Source organism: Pinus tabuliformis, chromosome 3_1, assembly GCF_031772625.1.
Source record: "Pinus tabuliformis cultivar Carrire ecotype Pingquan chromosome 3_1, CPIR1, whole genome shotgun sequence".
NCBI classification, from domain to species: Eukaryota; Viridiplantae; Streptophyta; class Pinopsida; order Pinales; family Pinaceae; genus Pinus; species Pinus tabuliformis.
In genome coordinates, this window is record NC_142301.1 from 275036396 (window position 1) to 275050313 (window position 13918).

Genomic DNA, 13918 nt, shown 5'->3' on the forward strand with positions numbered 1-13918 from the left:
TACCAGCAATATTCCAAAAATTATCACTGAGGAACAAAATGAACACTTAATGCGCCCCATCAGCATAGAGGAGGTGGATGATGCCATGAAACAACTCAAAGAGGGCAAAGCTCCCGGTCCCGATGGGTTCACAACGACATTCTTTCATGCCTTCTGGGATATGCTAAAAGAGGAAGTCTGGCAGATAGTAGAAGAATCCAGAGCAACACGATGGCTTCTCCCCTCTCTCAATGCTACCTTCATAGCCCTCATTCCCAAGGAGGCAGAATCCATCACTCCAGACAAATTCCGTCCCATTGCATTATGCAATGTCATTTACAAAGTAATTTCAAAGGTCATAGCTAATCGGCTCAAACCGCTTTTGCCAGCACTAATATCTAAGGAGCAATCAGGCTACGTAGAGGGGCGACACATAATGGACGGTATCCTGCTCTCTCACGAAATCATCCATTCTCTCAAGAACTCTAAGCAAGCAGGTATGCTTCTCAAGCTAGATCTTTCAAAAGCTTTTGACAAACTGAACTGGCACTATATTCATCATATGCTAAAAGCCTTTGGTTTTTGTCCTTCGTGGATTCGATGGATCCTGAACATGATTAACTCCACTCATTTCTCCATTTTGATCAACGGCTTTCCTTCCCGCTCGTTCAATCCCTCCAGGGGTATCCGACAAGGAGATCCCCTTTCTCCCTTTCTTTTCGTTTTGATGGCCGAAGGGCTTGGAAGGCACATCAAGCAAGCTCTTAACCTGAGGAAAATTAAAGGCATCTCTGTGCACAACTCCCCTGCCCTCTCCCATCAGCAATTCGTTGATGACACAATGCTGTTTGGTTACCCCTCGGCTCAAGAAGCCCGTAGACTCAAAGGTCTCCTCCAAGACTTCTCTCTGGCGTCTGGCATGTCTATCAATTGCTCCAAATCGCAAATTTTCTTTTTTCACACCCCTCCGTCTGTCAAGTCTGCTGTCTCCCGCATTTTAGGCTTCTCCTCTGCCTCTCTTCCCTCCAAGTACTTAGGCGCCCCCCTCACTGCTTCGGCTATCAAGCACTCTGCTTGGCGCACCCTTCTGGACAAAATTGAAAGTCGCCTCAATCTCTGGACTCACAGGTCGCTTAATCTAGCCAGTCGAATGGTGCTCATCAAATCGATTCTGCAAGCTATGCCTCTTTACTTGTTCTCTTCCTTGGCTGCACCAAAATGGGTTTTGAAAAGTCTCAGGAACATGCAGAGAAACTTCTTATGGAGCAGCTCGGCCACCAATCGAAAATGGGCCTTGGTCAGATGGACAAAAGTCTGCATGCCCAGGGACAAAGGAGGAATTGGGCTAAGAGACCCTGAACACAGTAACGCCATCATGAATGCCAAGATCTGGTGGCAGTGGCTCACCAACCCAGAAAAACCTTGGGGAACGATCTGGACAGCGAAGTATGCAGACAACAGACCCCAAGAGGAGCTCATAAGATTCACTCCCACTGAAAAAGGCTCTTTGATATGGAATGCTGCAAAGCAACACCATCACATTATACAACAGCATAGCTTCTGGGAAATCAGAAATGGTTGCAGTGCAAGATTTTGGACGGACGCCTGGAATCAAATGCCAAAACTCACGAACATTCTCCACCCCACATTGATACCGACGAGGCAGGAACAACAACAGGAAAAGGTCCAATCTTACTGGCAACCAGAGCTCGAAGAAGGTTTCAGAATATGGAAAACCAGCAGCCAAATCCTTAACAGCAATGAGGATAGGATGTATCAGGAGCTGGACAAGGAATTAAGGAAAAGAAGAATAAGACAGAACAATGGCGAGGACATTCTCCGATGGGGATACCTGCCTAAAGGAACTTATACCACTGCTGAAGCCTATAAAACTCTTTGCAACTTCGCAGCTAATCCCGACCCTCTATGGAAAAAAATTTGGGAACTTGGTCCATGGCCAAAAATCTCCTACTTCCTCTGGCTGATAGGGCACAAAAAGATTCTCACCTGGGAAAATCTCAGAAAGCGGAACTTCCATGGCCCTTCGATCTGCCACAATTGTCTAAAGGATGAGGAAACCCTCCAGCATCTACTGAATACCTGCCCTTTTGCCAAGCTTTTCTGGAACAGGGTCAGCTTCAGATGTCAACGACAAAGCATAATGGAGGACGATATTATTATTTCCTTAAGGCAATGGCCCAAGCAACCTTACAAAAGCTCACTTCTCAATCATCTATGGAGTATCATCCCAGGGATAGTTCTCTGGAATATTTGGAAGGAACGAAATCAACGTATCTTCAAGAACAAAAAATCGACGCCAGAGGTAATATGGGGCAAAATCCAAGGAAACATTCAAGAAACAATGGCGCTCCAAAGCTGGACCAAAGAAGACAGACCTACTGAGGACAATGAGCAGAACATTCTAAGGAATTGGCAGCTGCAGATACCTCAAGATCCTCAAAAAAGCAACCTCCACAACAGCAGCAGCAATAGGAAAGATTGTCACTGGATTGCTCCCCCTGAAAACTCATACAAGCTGAACTTTGATGGAGCCTCCAAAGGCAACCCAGGGGCTGCAGGGTTTGGAGGCATTATCAGAAACCATGAGGGCTCTCCTCTTCAAATCTACCTAGGAAGCATTGGATGGGACACCAACAATTCAGCAGAGTTGGAGGGGCTCTGGCAGGGCCTTCAAATTGCCTGGAACCTTAATCTCCAACCCTTAATTGTTGAAGGGGACTCTCAAATACTCATAAACATGGTAACCCGTATACATAATGGTTCACAAGCTAGGAAAATTGCACCCAGCTGGAGACTTGAGGCAAGATTAAATGAAATCGCGCACAGGATTGATAATGCAAGGGCTATTTCCTTCAATCACACCCGACGAGAAGGAAACAAAGTTGCAGATCTCCTGGCCAATATAGGGGTTGAGACCAGCACCCCTCTAATCTCAGGCAACACAAACATCATTTCCAACAGGCAGCAGCTCCAGGAGTGTGAAAGCTTAATTCAAGAGGAGGCTGCTGTCCCGGATGCGGGTGCCACCTCGCATGACCTGGTAAGGCCACTTGCCACGGTCGACAGGACAAGCGACGGACGGAGGGCATTAAGGCTCCTCGCCGCCACCTCCCATCGACCAGCAATGCAGCACTCGAGCCTTAAAGAAGGCGCAGGAACCACAGCGGAGGAGGATGGCCGCATTCAATGCGGGGACATTCCGAAGGAATGAAGGGGTTGTTAAGTATGTCGATTCGGAAGCAGATGAAGCCCACAGCGATGGTGTTCTCGCTCTGCGTCCTGAGATTTCTGGAGTCACTGTGGAATTGGGGGAGGCTGGTCGACTGCTGGTCCTCCCTGGTTCATGCCTACAGTCATTTGTCTGTCATAGTAAGCCGAATTGGGAGGAAGCCTCGTCTGAGGAAGAGGAATTTGGAAGAATGTTGCGTGAACGAATGCCATGCCGTCGGGGCCGAGGCTCAGGGAGAGCCAGATCCGCTCGCGGGCCTGCAGCTGACCTACACCACCATTGCTGCTGTGTTTACTGTTACCGACGAGGAGGAGCACCTCAGGTGCAGGCGAGTCAATTTGTGGAAGCTGGAGGGTCCAGCAATGGCGAGCAAACTCTACCTGCATTCGGCTCTGTCATCTTCTCACTGCGCAATCCCAGGGAAAATTTGGGCATCAATGCTCATATTTCTGTGTTGTTTACCAGAATACCGGACGAAAATGAAGACGGCCTGCCTCGGCCACCTGCAATGGAGCATCCCTCGGACAATGAAGAGAGAATTCACCCGGTGCGAGAGGGAAATCTGCCTCAGGCTATGGAGGAAGAATGTAGGCTCGTGGACAAAGGTAAAAGGCCTTTGGGGGAGGCCTCAAGCTCAAGGGAGGCGGAATTGCGGGAGAGCGAACCTGCACTACCGGCTTTCATGGACGGCCTACCAGAAGGACATGGTTGGGCTTGGATTCGGGAAGCTAAGCCAGAGGACGAGCCAGGGGATGACGAGAAGGAGGACTAAGCCCAGGTGGCTCTCATGCATGAAGTCTGGACGCGTGTGGGATCGTGGTCGGTTCTCTCTCCTGCTGTCTTTAGTCGTTCTAGTTTGTTTCTTTCTGTTAAATGTTGGTTCTCGGTCATATGTATCTTCTGTTGTTTCTTGGTTACTCTTCCGTAACGGAATGGAGTGTTGTTTGGCTTGGGCTACCTCCACAAGCCCTGGTTCTATGTGACAAGCTCTGCCCCTGCGTGGGCTTTTCAGAGATGCCTTTTGTCTTTTTGTTGGTGGTTTTAGGGAGCTATCTAGGTACCTTCAGGTGGGTTTCTCAGAAATGTAATGGGTTGGGGGATTATGCTATAGCTGCCATGGAGCCACATGAGCAGCAAGACATATCATATGTAATTTTCCGCTGTAAATATTAATACATAGTAGGTAATGTTGCTTAGAAAAAAAAAAAAAAAAATTTATTTTAATTTCAAAATAAATAATTTGTTGTTTTATTGATAACAAATGAGATCTAATTGATAATTAATTATTTTTTTTATGGTGAAAAAAAATTAAGAGAAGCATGTATCATTATAATTTTTTTGAATTAAAGGTTAAACAATAGTATAAATATTTTGAAATTTAGATTTAATATGAGTGAGTGTAAGTTGTTTAAAGATAATGTTTTTAATATTTAATTTTAGTAATGTAACAAAGGTGATAGATTTCATCCCATAGTGTTTTGGATAATTTCAATATGGAGGTAATGAGAATTTGTTCTTTGATAAAAATTTCTTTTATCTTATATTAGTCAATACATAGAAAATTTCGAATTTCAAGATTTTGGTTGATTATTTATTTATAGTGTTTTAGTTTCTTTTTTTCTCTCTAATTCTTTATCATTCCTCACAATTGCTCAAATTTGATGGAATAATCCCTATTTTGCAATATGATCTTATGCATTATCCCTCAATGGTCAAGTGAAGTCTAGACATCCTTATGCCATCTCTACTTGGGTCAAAAATGGTTTTTCTTAGAGTTAAAAGAAAATTTAGGAAACATCTTGTCTTCCATATTGTTAAAGGTCTTTCTTATACATAAGATACCTTTTCAAAACAATGCTTTCAATGAGGAAAATGCTTGCTTCCATAAGGAGGACATGATCAAGTGTGTTTCGAGATTACATATTATAAACTAGTTTGTATTTTCTATCTTCATCTACCTTTCTTTGGTTATAATGCTTCCCCAAAACTCAAATCCACATAAAATAGCACTCCTCACAAGAGTCTCAAAAAATAGTTTTTTATTTTTAATATTGAATTCCATATCTAAAAAAGTGTTGAGTTACAATTATTTCAAGTTATTTTTTTAATACTATAACTTAAATTGAAATAATGGAGATAGATTCCAATATATTTGTAAGGAAAAACTTCTTCCAAATTGTTGTCATATACAAAAATATCATATGTGATCTTTGAGAGAGTTACATATATTTGTAAAGAGAAACCTCCTCTAATTATTGCTATATATTAAAGTATCATTTATGATCTTTATTGATAATTACAAATTTTTTTAATTATAAATATTAAATTTCATGTTAAAATAAATATTTTTAATTTTATATTAAATTTTAATGGATAATTAAATCTATTATTATGGTTATTTTCACATTTTTTGTTTTGTGTTTTTTAAATAAAATAAGATTTAATAATTTGTCTTTTTTTAATAAAATAAAATTTAATAACAAAAATATAAGATTTCCTTCCTAAATCAAAGAATGAGATTAAATTCTAACCTTAATCAATTCAGACCCTACTTTTGCACATTGATCAATTTTCAATTTATTAGAAAAATAACACATATGATGTCAAGTCTCCATTTCTAGTTTTTGATTTAAATTTATATTTCACTTATCATCATTTTCTCATATAGATGGCCTATATTGGTTTCTTCCTTCTGCATTAAACACAATTCATGCTTAATCTCAACTCTATGGAATTCTCTATTTTGGCAGATAATATAGTTGTGAGAATATGGACTTTACTATTCAAAAATCATGTAAAATTAGTGAGTTGCCACTACCTCTCATGGAAATGGTAATAGATGAATGACTTACATAACACACTTGAATCCCAAAATATAATATCTAATCTAATGCAGAAAATCCCACAATATATATATATATATATATATATATATATATATATATATATATATATATATATAATTCTTAATTATAGATATTCACCCACTTTATCATAGAGATTCTTAATATATCAATACCACATGCCAAAAAACATTATTCATTTCATATGAAGTTTATATGACATTCTTTTAAATGAAAAGAATGAAAGAAAAGAACATAACTATTTTAAAATAAATAGTCTTCCATTTGTGTATACTACTAAGAATACAAAGGTTAAATCATTACCATCTACCTAATAATTATTGAGCTGAGAGACTCATTCTACAACCCATTATGAGCGGAGGTGTAAATGCCTATTTAAAATAAAAATAAAAAATAAAAAATTGTAAATAGGATAATCAAATAGGCAATAAAAAAATGAATATACTATATAGTAATTAATAGTAAAAAATATGTATATTTAAATCTTATATTTTTCAAAAATATAGCTAGAGATTTACATAAACTATTTGAAGATGTATGTTAATTAATTTATGTTGATATCAACTTGATAATAAATAAATAAAATGTAAAATAAATGGTTGAGTCTTTCCCATTCCAAATCAAACAATATAATGTTTAATAAATTATTCAATCTAAGGTTATTTAATAAATTAATGTTATCATGAATGAAACTAAATGTTATTAAACATTAAATATTTAAACATCTCTATGTAATAACATACTTTCAACATATCTGTCTAGTCACATTTAACTTCTGACAGTTAATTGCTTTTCTTAAACAATGGATAAATTAAAATTAGCTTGCATCTACATTCTTGACGAAGACTGTTTGTTATAAACATGGACAGATTTCGCTTGCATATTTCACCAGCCTATGTTAGATCATTCCAGTCAACAAATCACAATGCTGGGTTATTTGTTCTCCACACAAAAGCCGACGGCAATAACAAAATTCCGACGCCCGAAGTTCAGCAGGTGTTATGAATAAGAACAATTGATATCGAACCTGAAATATCGGCTAGGAGATAATCGGCTTTATCTTACATCCGTTCATATCAGAAGGGCAAACGGTTTGTGAAAATTTAATTCCATCAACATAACTCTTATATTAGAAAACCAAGGAAACGGTTCATATTACAGTGAACTATACGAAAAAAATTTACCCTTCGCATCAACAAACTAAAGTTCAGAAACCCTAGTTCTTATAGTTTCATAAAACCTAAGTTTCATAAAACTTAAATATACATTCTTTATTACTACTGAATATATGTAGATTTCAGGAATATACGGATCTGAGTGTCACTTAAAAAAACATATTCAGATTCTGAAATATTACGGGAATCTGCCATCAAATAAAGATGTACCTTTATTACAATGTCACTATATATACATTAATCTCAGGTCACTAAAAAAAGATATTAAAAAATTGACCTCTCAGATTCTGAGATATTTCAAGAATCCGCCATCAAATAAAAATCTGAGTGTCACTTAAAGAAACATATTCAGATTCTGAAATATTACGGGAATCTGCCATCAAATAAAGATGTCCCTTTATTACAATGTTACTATATATACATTAATCTCAGGTCACTAAAAAAAGATATTAAAAAATTGACCTCTCAGATTCTGAGATATTTCAAGAATCCGCCATCAAATAAAAATATCCCTTTATTGCCCCATCACCGTATATAACACAACGTATCTATATCTATATCTATAAAAAGTTATTCTTCTCATTTTTTTTCTCCAAAGAGATACCCAAGTGATGATCCTCCGCCGGGAGCAGACTGCACTTTTGTGGAAGGCCGTTCCTGTATACAGAAGGAGATGCCCAAATCAAAACATTAAACCCAAGAGACTGAAAACGCAAGAGAAATCAAAACCCGTGCAATAAACCACTTACAGTAATGAAATTCCCACTGTTTGGGCCACCGGCCCGATGATAGTTATTGGAAATTTTAGCCATCGTTGATGATGGAGATTCTGGATTTATCACTGAAGAGTTGTTTATGGGAAGAAGTTGAGTAGTTTTAGGCTTTTCTTGGGTTGCATGGGCATTTGGATGATGAGCTGAGCCGAAAAGGTAGTCCAGAGAGCTCTGCCCGCCACCACTGCTAATACCACGACTCATGATATAATAAGGCTATGGAAATCTACAGCCAGGAAGAATAGAAAAACAATACTACCAGTATAAAACTGTTGTTACAGAAAGCAACCAATAAATAGAGAAGCCTAAAGACACAGTGGCTATCTGATAAAATATGAAACCTTAAATAGGGGAACTTGATGCTAATTTTTAGGAATAAAATATTAAACGAAATCCGATTCTAAAACATATAGGGCAAATATGATGAAATATTGATTGCCTAGACTACGGGAAAAAGATGTACTAGCTGATGCCATGTTGACAAGCCGATTGCTATAGATCCACATGATTAAATCAAGCGTAAAACATTCTCCTGTTATAGGCAGGGCGGGGCATCTATCATGGTGGTTCCAATGGGATGTAACTAATGATCGCCAAGGGTACTGAAATGAAAGAAAAATGGAATATATGACGTTGAGAAAGAGACAAATAAGTGGTACACCATGTGGCCATGGCTCTCCCTCTAATAATTGAAAGGATAGGTGAACCCTACATAGTTGGTAGGCTACTTTTCCTGACTTTACGGGGCGATGAGAATGGTTGAAAACTCAGCGTCATGGAGTTTAAACATTGTAATCGCGTAGGTCCCGACTCCCCACATTGAGACATGCATGATTACGAAATGTGAGATTTGAAAGCATTATTTTCCCATCGCATGTGATTGGAAACTGTGACATCGTATGTAACTGCTACCTAAAGAATCTTCGTTATTAGAAAATTTTCTTTAGGACTATTGAATTTTGTTTTGAAAAAATAAAATATTTGTTTTTGTTAAGAGTTTTTTATGTTAAAAGAATCAAGTTGTTGAGTACATAGTGGCGGTTTTGGAAATAAAGTTTGGTGGCGTGTGGTATTAACATTGTAACATCTTTTTAGGGTATTCTTGCTTATTGTCATAATTATTGTGATTGTAATGTCAACTTGGAAGGATCATGATGGATTGGAATTTAGATTAAACATATAATAATTATTAATTATTAATCATTAATTAACACAACCAAGGCATGGATAGCCTTATGAACCCTTGACTTGAGGGGAAACTTGCTTCTCTACCTATCAGTGGTTAAATGCCTAAAGCTTGCCAGCTTGTCTTGCTTGAACAGCCAAAACTCATGCCAACCGATAAAACATCGAGGCTGTTTGAACACTGAAAGGTCAATTATCTAATAGGTGATTGTGTGATGTGTCTCGGCTTGAACAAAAGCAAGCATAGATCATCATCTAATGTTACACAAGTGAAAGAGTGGAGGAGTGCATCCCCTGAAGAGGGAGGAGCTGGCGTAAGAGATGGGAAACCTCATAATAGGTAAAGGGGTGTGATTGAAAAGGGAGTACAAGAGGAAAAGGAAAAAAAGAGCAAGTCGGGGTTTTAGTAACCACAGGAGAAGAGAACAAGAAAGTTTGTTGAACATCGGGAAGTTCAGAGTGGTCAACTTGGCTCAGTCATATCCCCTTGTTCCCGATGCATTTTTATTGAATTAATAGCATGTTCTTTGTGATGTGGTGAACCATCCGTGTGGTTATGCCTTATAACTAGTGTGGTATCTATCTAATCTCATGAGGCCTGTTCGAACTTCAATGAGTGAATGGATTACTGAGTGCTTGCTGTTGAGTTGGCGAAGCACTAGAAAAATGGACTCCATCTCTTGAAATCATGTTGAACCCATTTGTGTGAACCCTTTCCCCATGTAAGCATCTCCCTCAGACATTGGATTCGACTCGGAGGTGCTCAACTAAAAGAAAGAATGCAATGTAGATGGCCTACAACTAGGTGGAGAGTGCAAGTTCCTCCTTCAATGACCAGTTGAATCAACATAATCAATTATTTATTCTTAGTTAATTGCAAGTTGTTTGGTATATTCCTGATTGCTGGCCTATAGCCACTAAGGATTAACTACAATCTCTTGAGCATCAATTATCGTTATATCTTGTACATTTGGGCAGCTCACTGCTACGACCAAGTTTATGGGCGATCTTTTTAGTAATTCAATTTGTGTGTTAATATATAAGGAATTTCTCTAGCCATAAAGGTAGTTGAGGTCTTTGCATGATTATGAGTTGTTTTCATGAATGTGCATGGTCTTTTAATATGTTTCATCTAACGTGTTAAACATTGCTAATGAGGGGCTTTGTTATTATTATTGTTTATAATGAGATGCTAAAATGAATGATGTCATGGTTCTGAAGGGTGACAAATCCTTGCATTTACTTATGTGTTTCTGTACAGTAAAATTATTTGTAGGAGTATGCATGGTCATTTAATGCGCTTAGTTAATTGCTACAATATAAATTTTGATTGTTTGGCATAGTCATGATCCATTCTAGGGTATACATGTTGATACCATGATTGAGTCACAGAGTAATGTTATCTATGGCTTGGCTTGATCCCAAACCTCTGAGTAGCCACGAGGTTAACCAAGTGAGGTGTTGTGGCTATGCATGGTTCTTCAAAAGTAAGTGGTTGAGCAACACTTGACTGTAAGAAATGTTTGACTAAAACCCATGATTCCTTAGAACCTCCAAGTCCAAGTATTACAGAGGCATCAAGTTGAGTTATGAGGATGAATGTGTCCTTGATGGAAATAATAGATGAAATTGGATTTGGAAAATATTGGGGGCTTACTCCTAATTGTGTGCCACTTTTTTAGCAAATAACTACAATGATTAGAATTAATATGTGTTGTTCTGTTCTCACCCATTCATGCACATTGACCGTTATGGATACTTAACACTACTAATGGAAGGCACAAAGTGCGACGAGAAATCCTGTTTGAAATAATACTGAGAGGGGGGGTGAATCAGTATTATAAAATCAATAACATTTTTATTTCCATAATCAGATTCATATATGCTACTTCAGTTAAGGGAACCCGCATGTACACGCCATTATGTTTAATGCAACTAGCGTATATCCAGTAAACTTATGATTTAGTTAATTCATCATATGTTGATCTTTAATCAATGCATCAGAACTTCATTAACCATATAAGTAGTAACTAGGTGCAGTAAAAATAGAATAGATCATCACACATAAGAAACACACATGAACACCATGATATAAGGTGGAAACCCAATGTAGGACAAAAACCACCTGCTGCTGTCTTCCTTTAATATAAGAAAAACCTATTTACAATCTTGTACTGGCGCAGACTCATACCAGTACGCAGGCACCCACCTGTAGAAGGCTACAACCTTCTCTTTTTCTCTAGCTTCTACTGGAAGGGAGCTACAACCCTCACCTCTTGTACTAGCCGATATGTTTACTAGTACGTAGGCGTCGGCCTACTAAAGGCTACAACCTTCACTTGTTTTCTAGCTGCTACATGAAGGGAGCTCTAACCCCCTAGCTCTTGTACTAGCCGATATGCTTACCAGTATGTAGCCACCGGCCTACAGAAGGCTACAACCTTCTCTCTTCCTCTAGGGACCACGTTTCATAAATTTTCAGACTCGACACACATGAAGGACAACACCAAAATCTGAAGGGCACATTTCATCCAATTTTCATACTGGACCCATCAACAACATTGAAGCACAAAATCAATCACCACTACAATACAATCATCAACCACATCTACATCATCAATCTCTGAATCACCCAACACTAAATCACTGAAACCCTTTCATCAAAACACAGTCACCAAAACATAGAGTAGAACACAGAACTCTACAACAACAACGAGATCCAATTGCAACTTCAAATATGATACTTCATACTGTATACGTGACTCTGATGAGCCGAACCGGCATGTATACGCGCTTTTACAGAAGAAAAATCGTGTGCAGATGTGCAACTATTTACTCATAACTTTGAAGCTATGCCAGACATCAGTCATACCCAGATCATAATAGTTATACAATAAAATATGCGTGAGTAATTTAGGTATAGTCTATCCATGATCAAACCATATAATGATAATACATCCCAATCCTTAAGATCCCAATCCATCATCCATCATCAACCGCATAGGTGCATCCATAACTCAGATCAAGCAAAGCATCACCAACCCATAACTTGCATATTGGATCTCACACTTCATCAGATATTCAATACTTGCACCGCTTGCACACCCTTGGCCTAATGATCTTCTCATCCTTATATAGGTTTAGGCCTCTCTCAATACCATGGTCCAAAACCACGTAGAACCAATACCTTGGACCCAATACCCTGGGTCAATACCACAGACCAAATACCATGGACCAATACCAAAATACCATGGACCAAATACCACGTACGAAAACTTAGTTTTCCAACATGTACACACCTTTCCTTCTGTGAAAGTGCATGTGTAAATTATACGCTCCTTTTGGTATGCTAACCCGCATGTATACACATCTTTGTCATGGTGAACCTGCATATACCTCTCCCTGATCATTAATTCTTTGTTATTGACCCGCTGCACTACCATCTGTCATCTGAGTGAGTTACCATCAAGGACAACACCTGTATCATACATGTATCATAATGCCAACAATCTCCCCCTTTGGACTTGATGGCAACAACAACACCAACTCACTCTCCCCCTTTGTAATTCTATGTTTAATGCATGTGTTGATATCAAACTGTGAACTGATTTCAATATGTTATTTTGTTTTCTAGCTGAATTTTAACCTTATAGTTGTTTTTACTACTAATCTTGGTAAAAGTTTGATTTCAAACTTAGTGAAGATATGAATATAAACATACTAATGTGCGCTTTTGATTCTTAGAACATGTCACTGACATGGGTTCTAGATATGTAAAAAACAATAGATCAACATGCTTGGTGTTGGCATGGAAATGTAACAAGTCGATTTCTCTATGTTGATGTAACTAGTAGCTATGTGTATATGACAACACATAGGAAGATCCAATTACAATAAGAAATAAAGCGATGTATAATAGCATGGTACAACATAGCATGCACCAAGTCCATCGTGAATAAGAAATGGAAAGTTCCCTTGATAGAGTACAAACCTTTAAGAGGTTGAAAGATGAGCTAAATATATATAAGGTAGAATATAAAAGGATCATTGGGAAGCAAAAGGAGTAGGCATGGCTGAATAGAATTCTGTTATAGAGCTTCTCATACGTGCAAGGAATTTTTGACATGCATCGACTTCTTGAAATGTATAAGAAAACCATGTTGGGAAGGCTAGAAAGAGACCTCATAAGGTCAAAGAGAAAAGGAATCCACCCTCATGTTGGTACTATGGAGAGGAACAACTGAGAAGAGACTGCCCTATCAAACAATGAATGAAGAAGAAGAGTAGTTCATGTGAATTCTAGGCACATGAACTATCAAACTATAACAAAGAAAGAGATGAACATCCCCCTCAACCTCTTTTAGATACAAAAAAGTCCCTTCAAGAATTATTTCAAGGGATGTTGGAATTTGAGGTTGTTATAGATTTTAGAAAAGACCTTGTCCAAAATCTTGTGTATATATTGGTGAAGGATACACTAAACACCAAAAATGAAGGGATTTAGTTGTTGTGGGCCAATGAATGATGGGAATGTTTTGCGTTTATCTTTTGTTATTATTAACTTCATATAATTGTTGAGTTTGAGCAAGACCATGTTGCTTTGTATTTGGTATGTGTTTTCTATCATGGGTTTTATTTGCTTTCATTTTTTTCTCTTCTTTCCTTTTGTGGTTTGGTCTTGGTGGTTAGTTG

The 13918-nt window shown here is 38.1% G+C and overlaps 1 protein-coding gene across 1 annotated transcript; it reads right to left on the bottom strand.

Moving 5' to 3' along the window:
* Positions 1-7446: 7446 nt before the first annotated feature.
* LOC149186859 (protein SPIRAL1-like 3) lies at positions 7447-8439 on the bottom strand. The gene is made up of 2 exons (XM_089412697.1): positions 8018-8439; positions 7447-7925 (listed from the first exon to the last, which is right to left on the bottom strand). Exons 1-2 carry the CDS (start codon positions 8243-8245, stop codon positions 7848-7850), a joined length of 306 nt encoding a protein of 101 aa, XP_089268823.1. The 5' UTR covers positions 8246-8439; the 3' UTR covers positions 7447-7847.
* Between the last annotated feature and the right edge of the window lie 5479 nt (positions 8440-13918).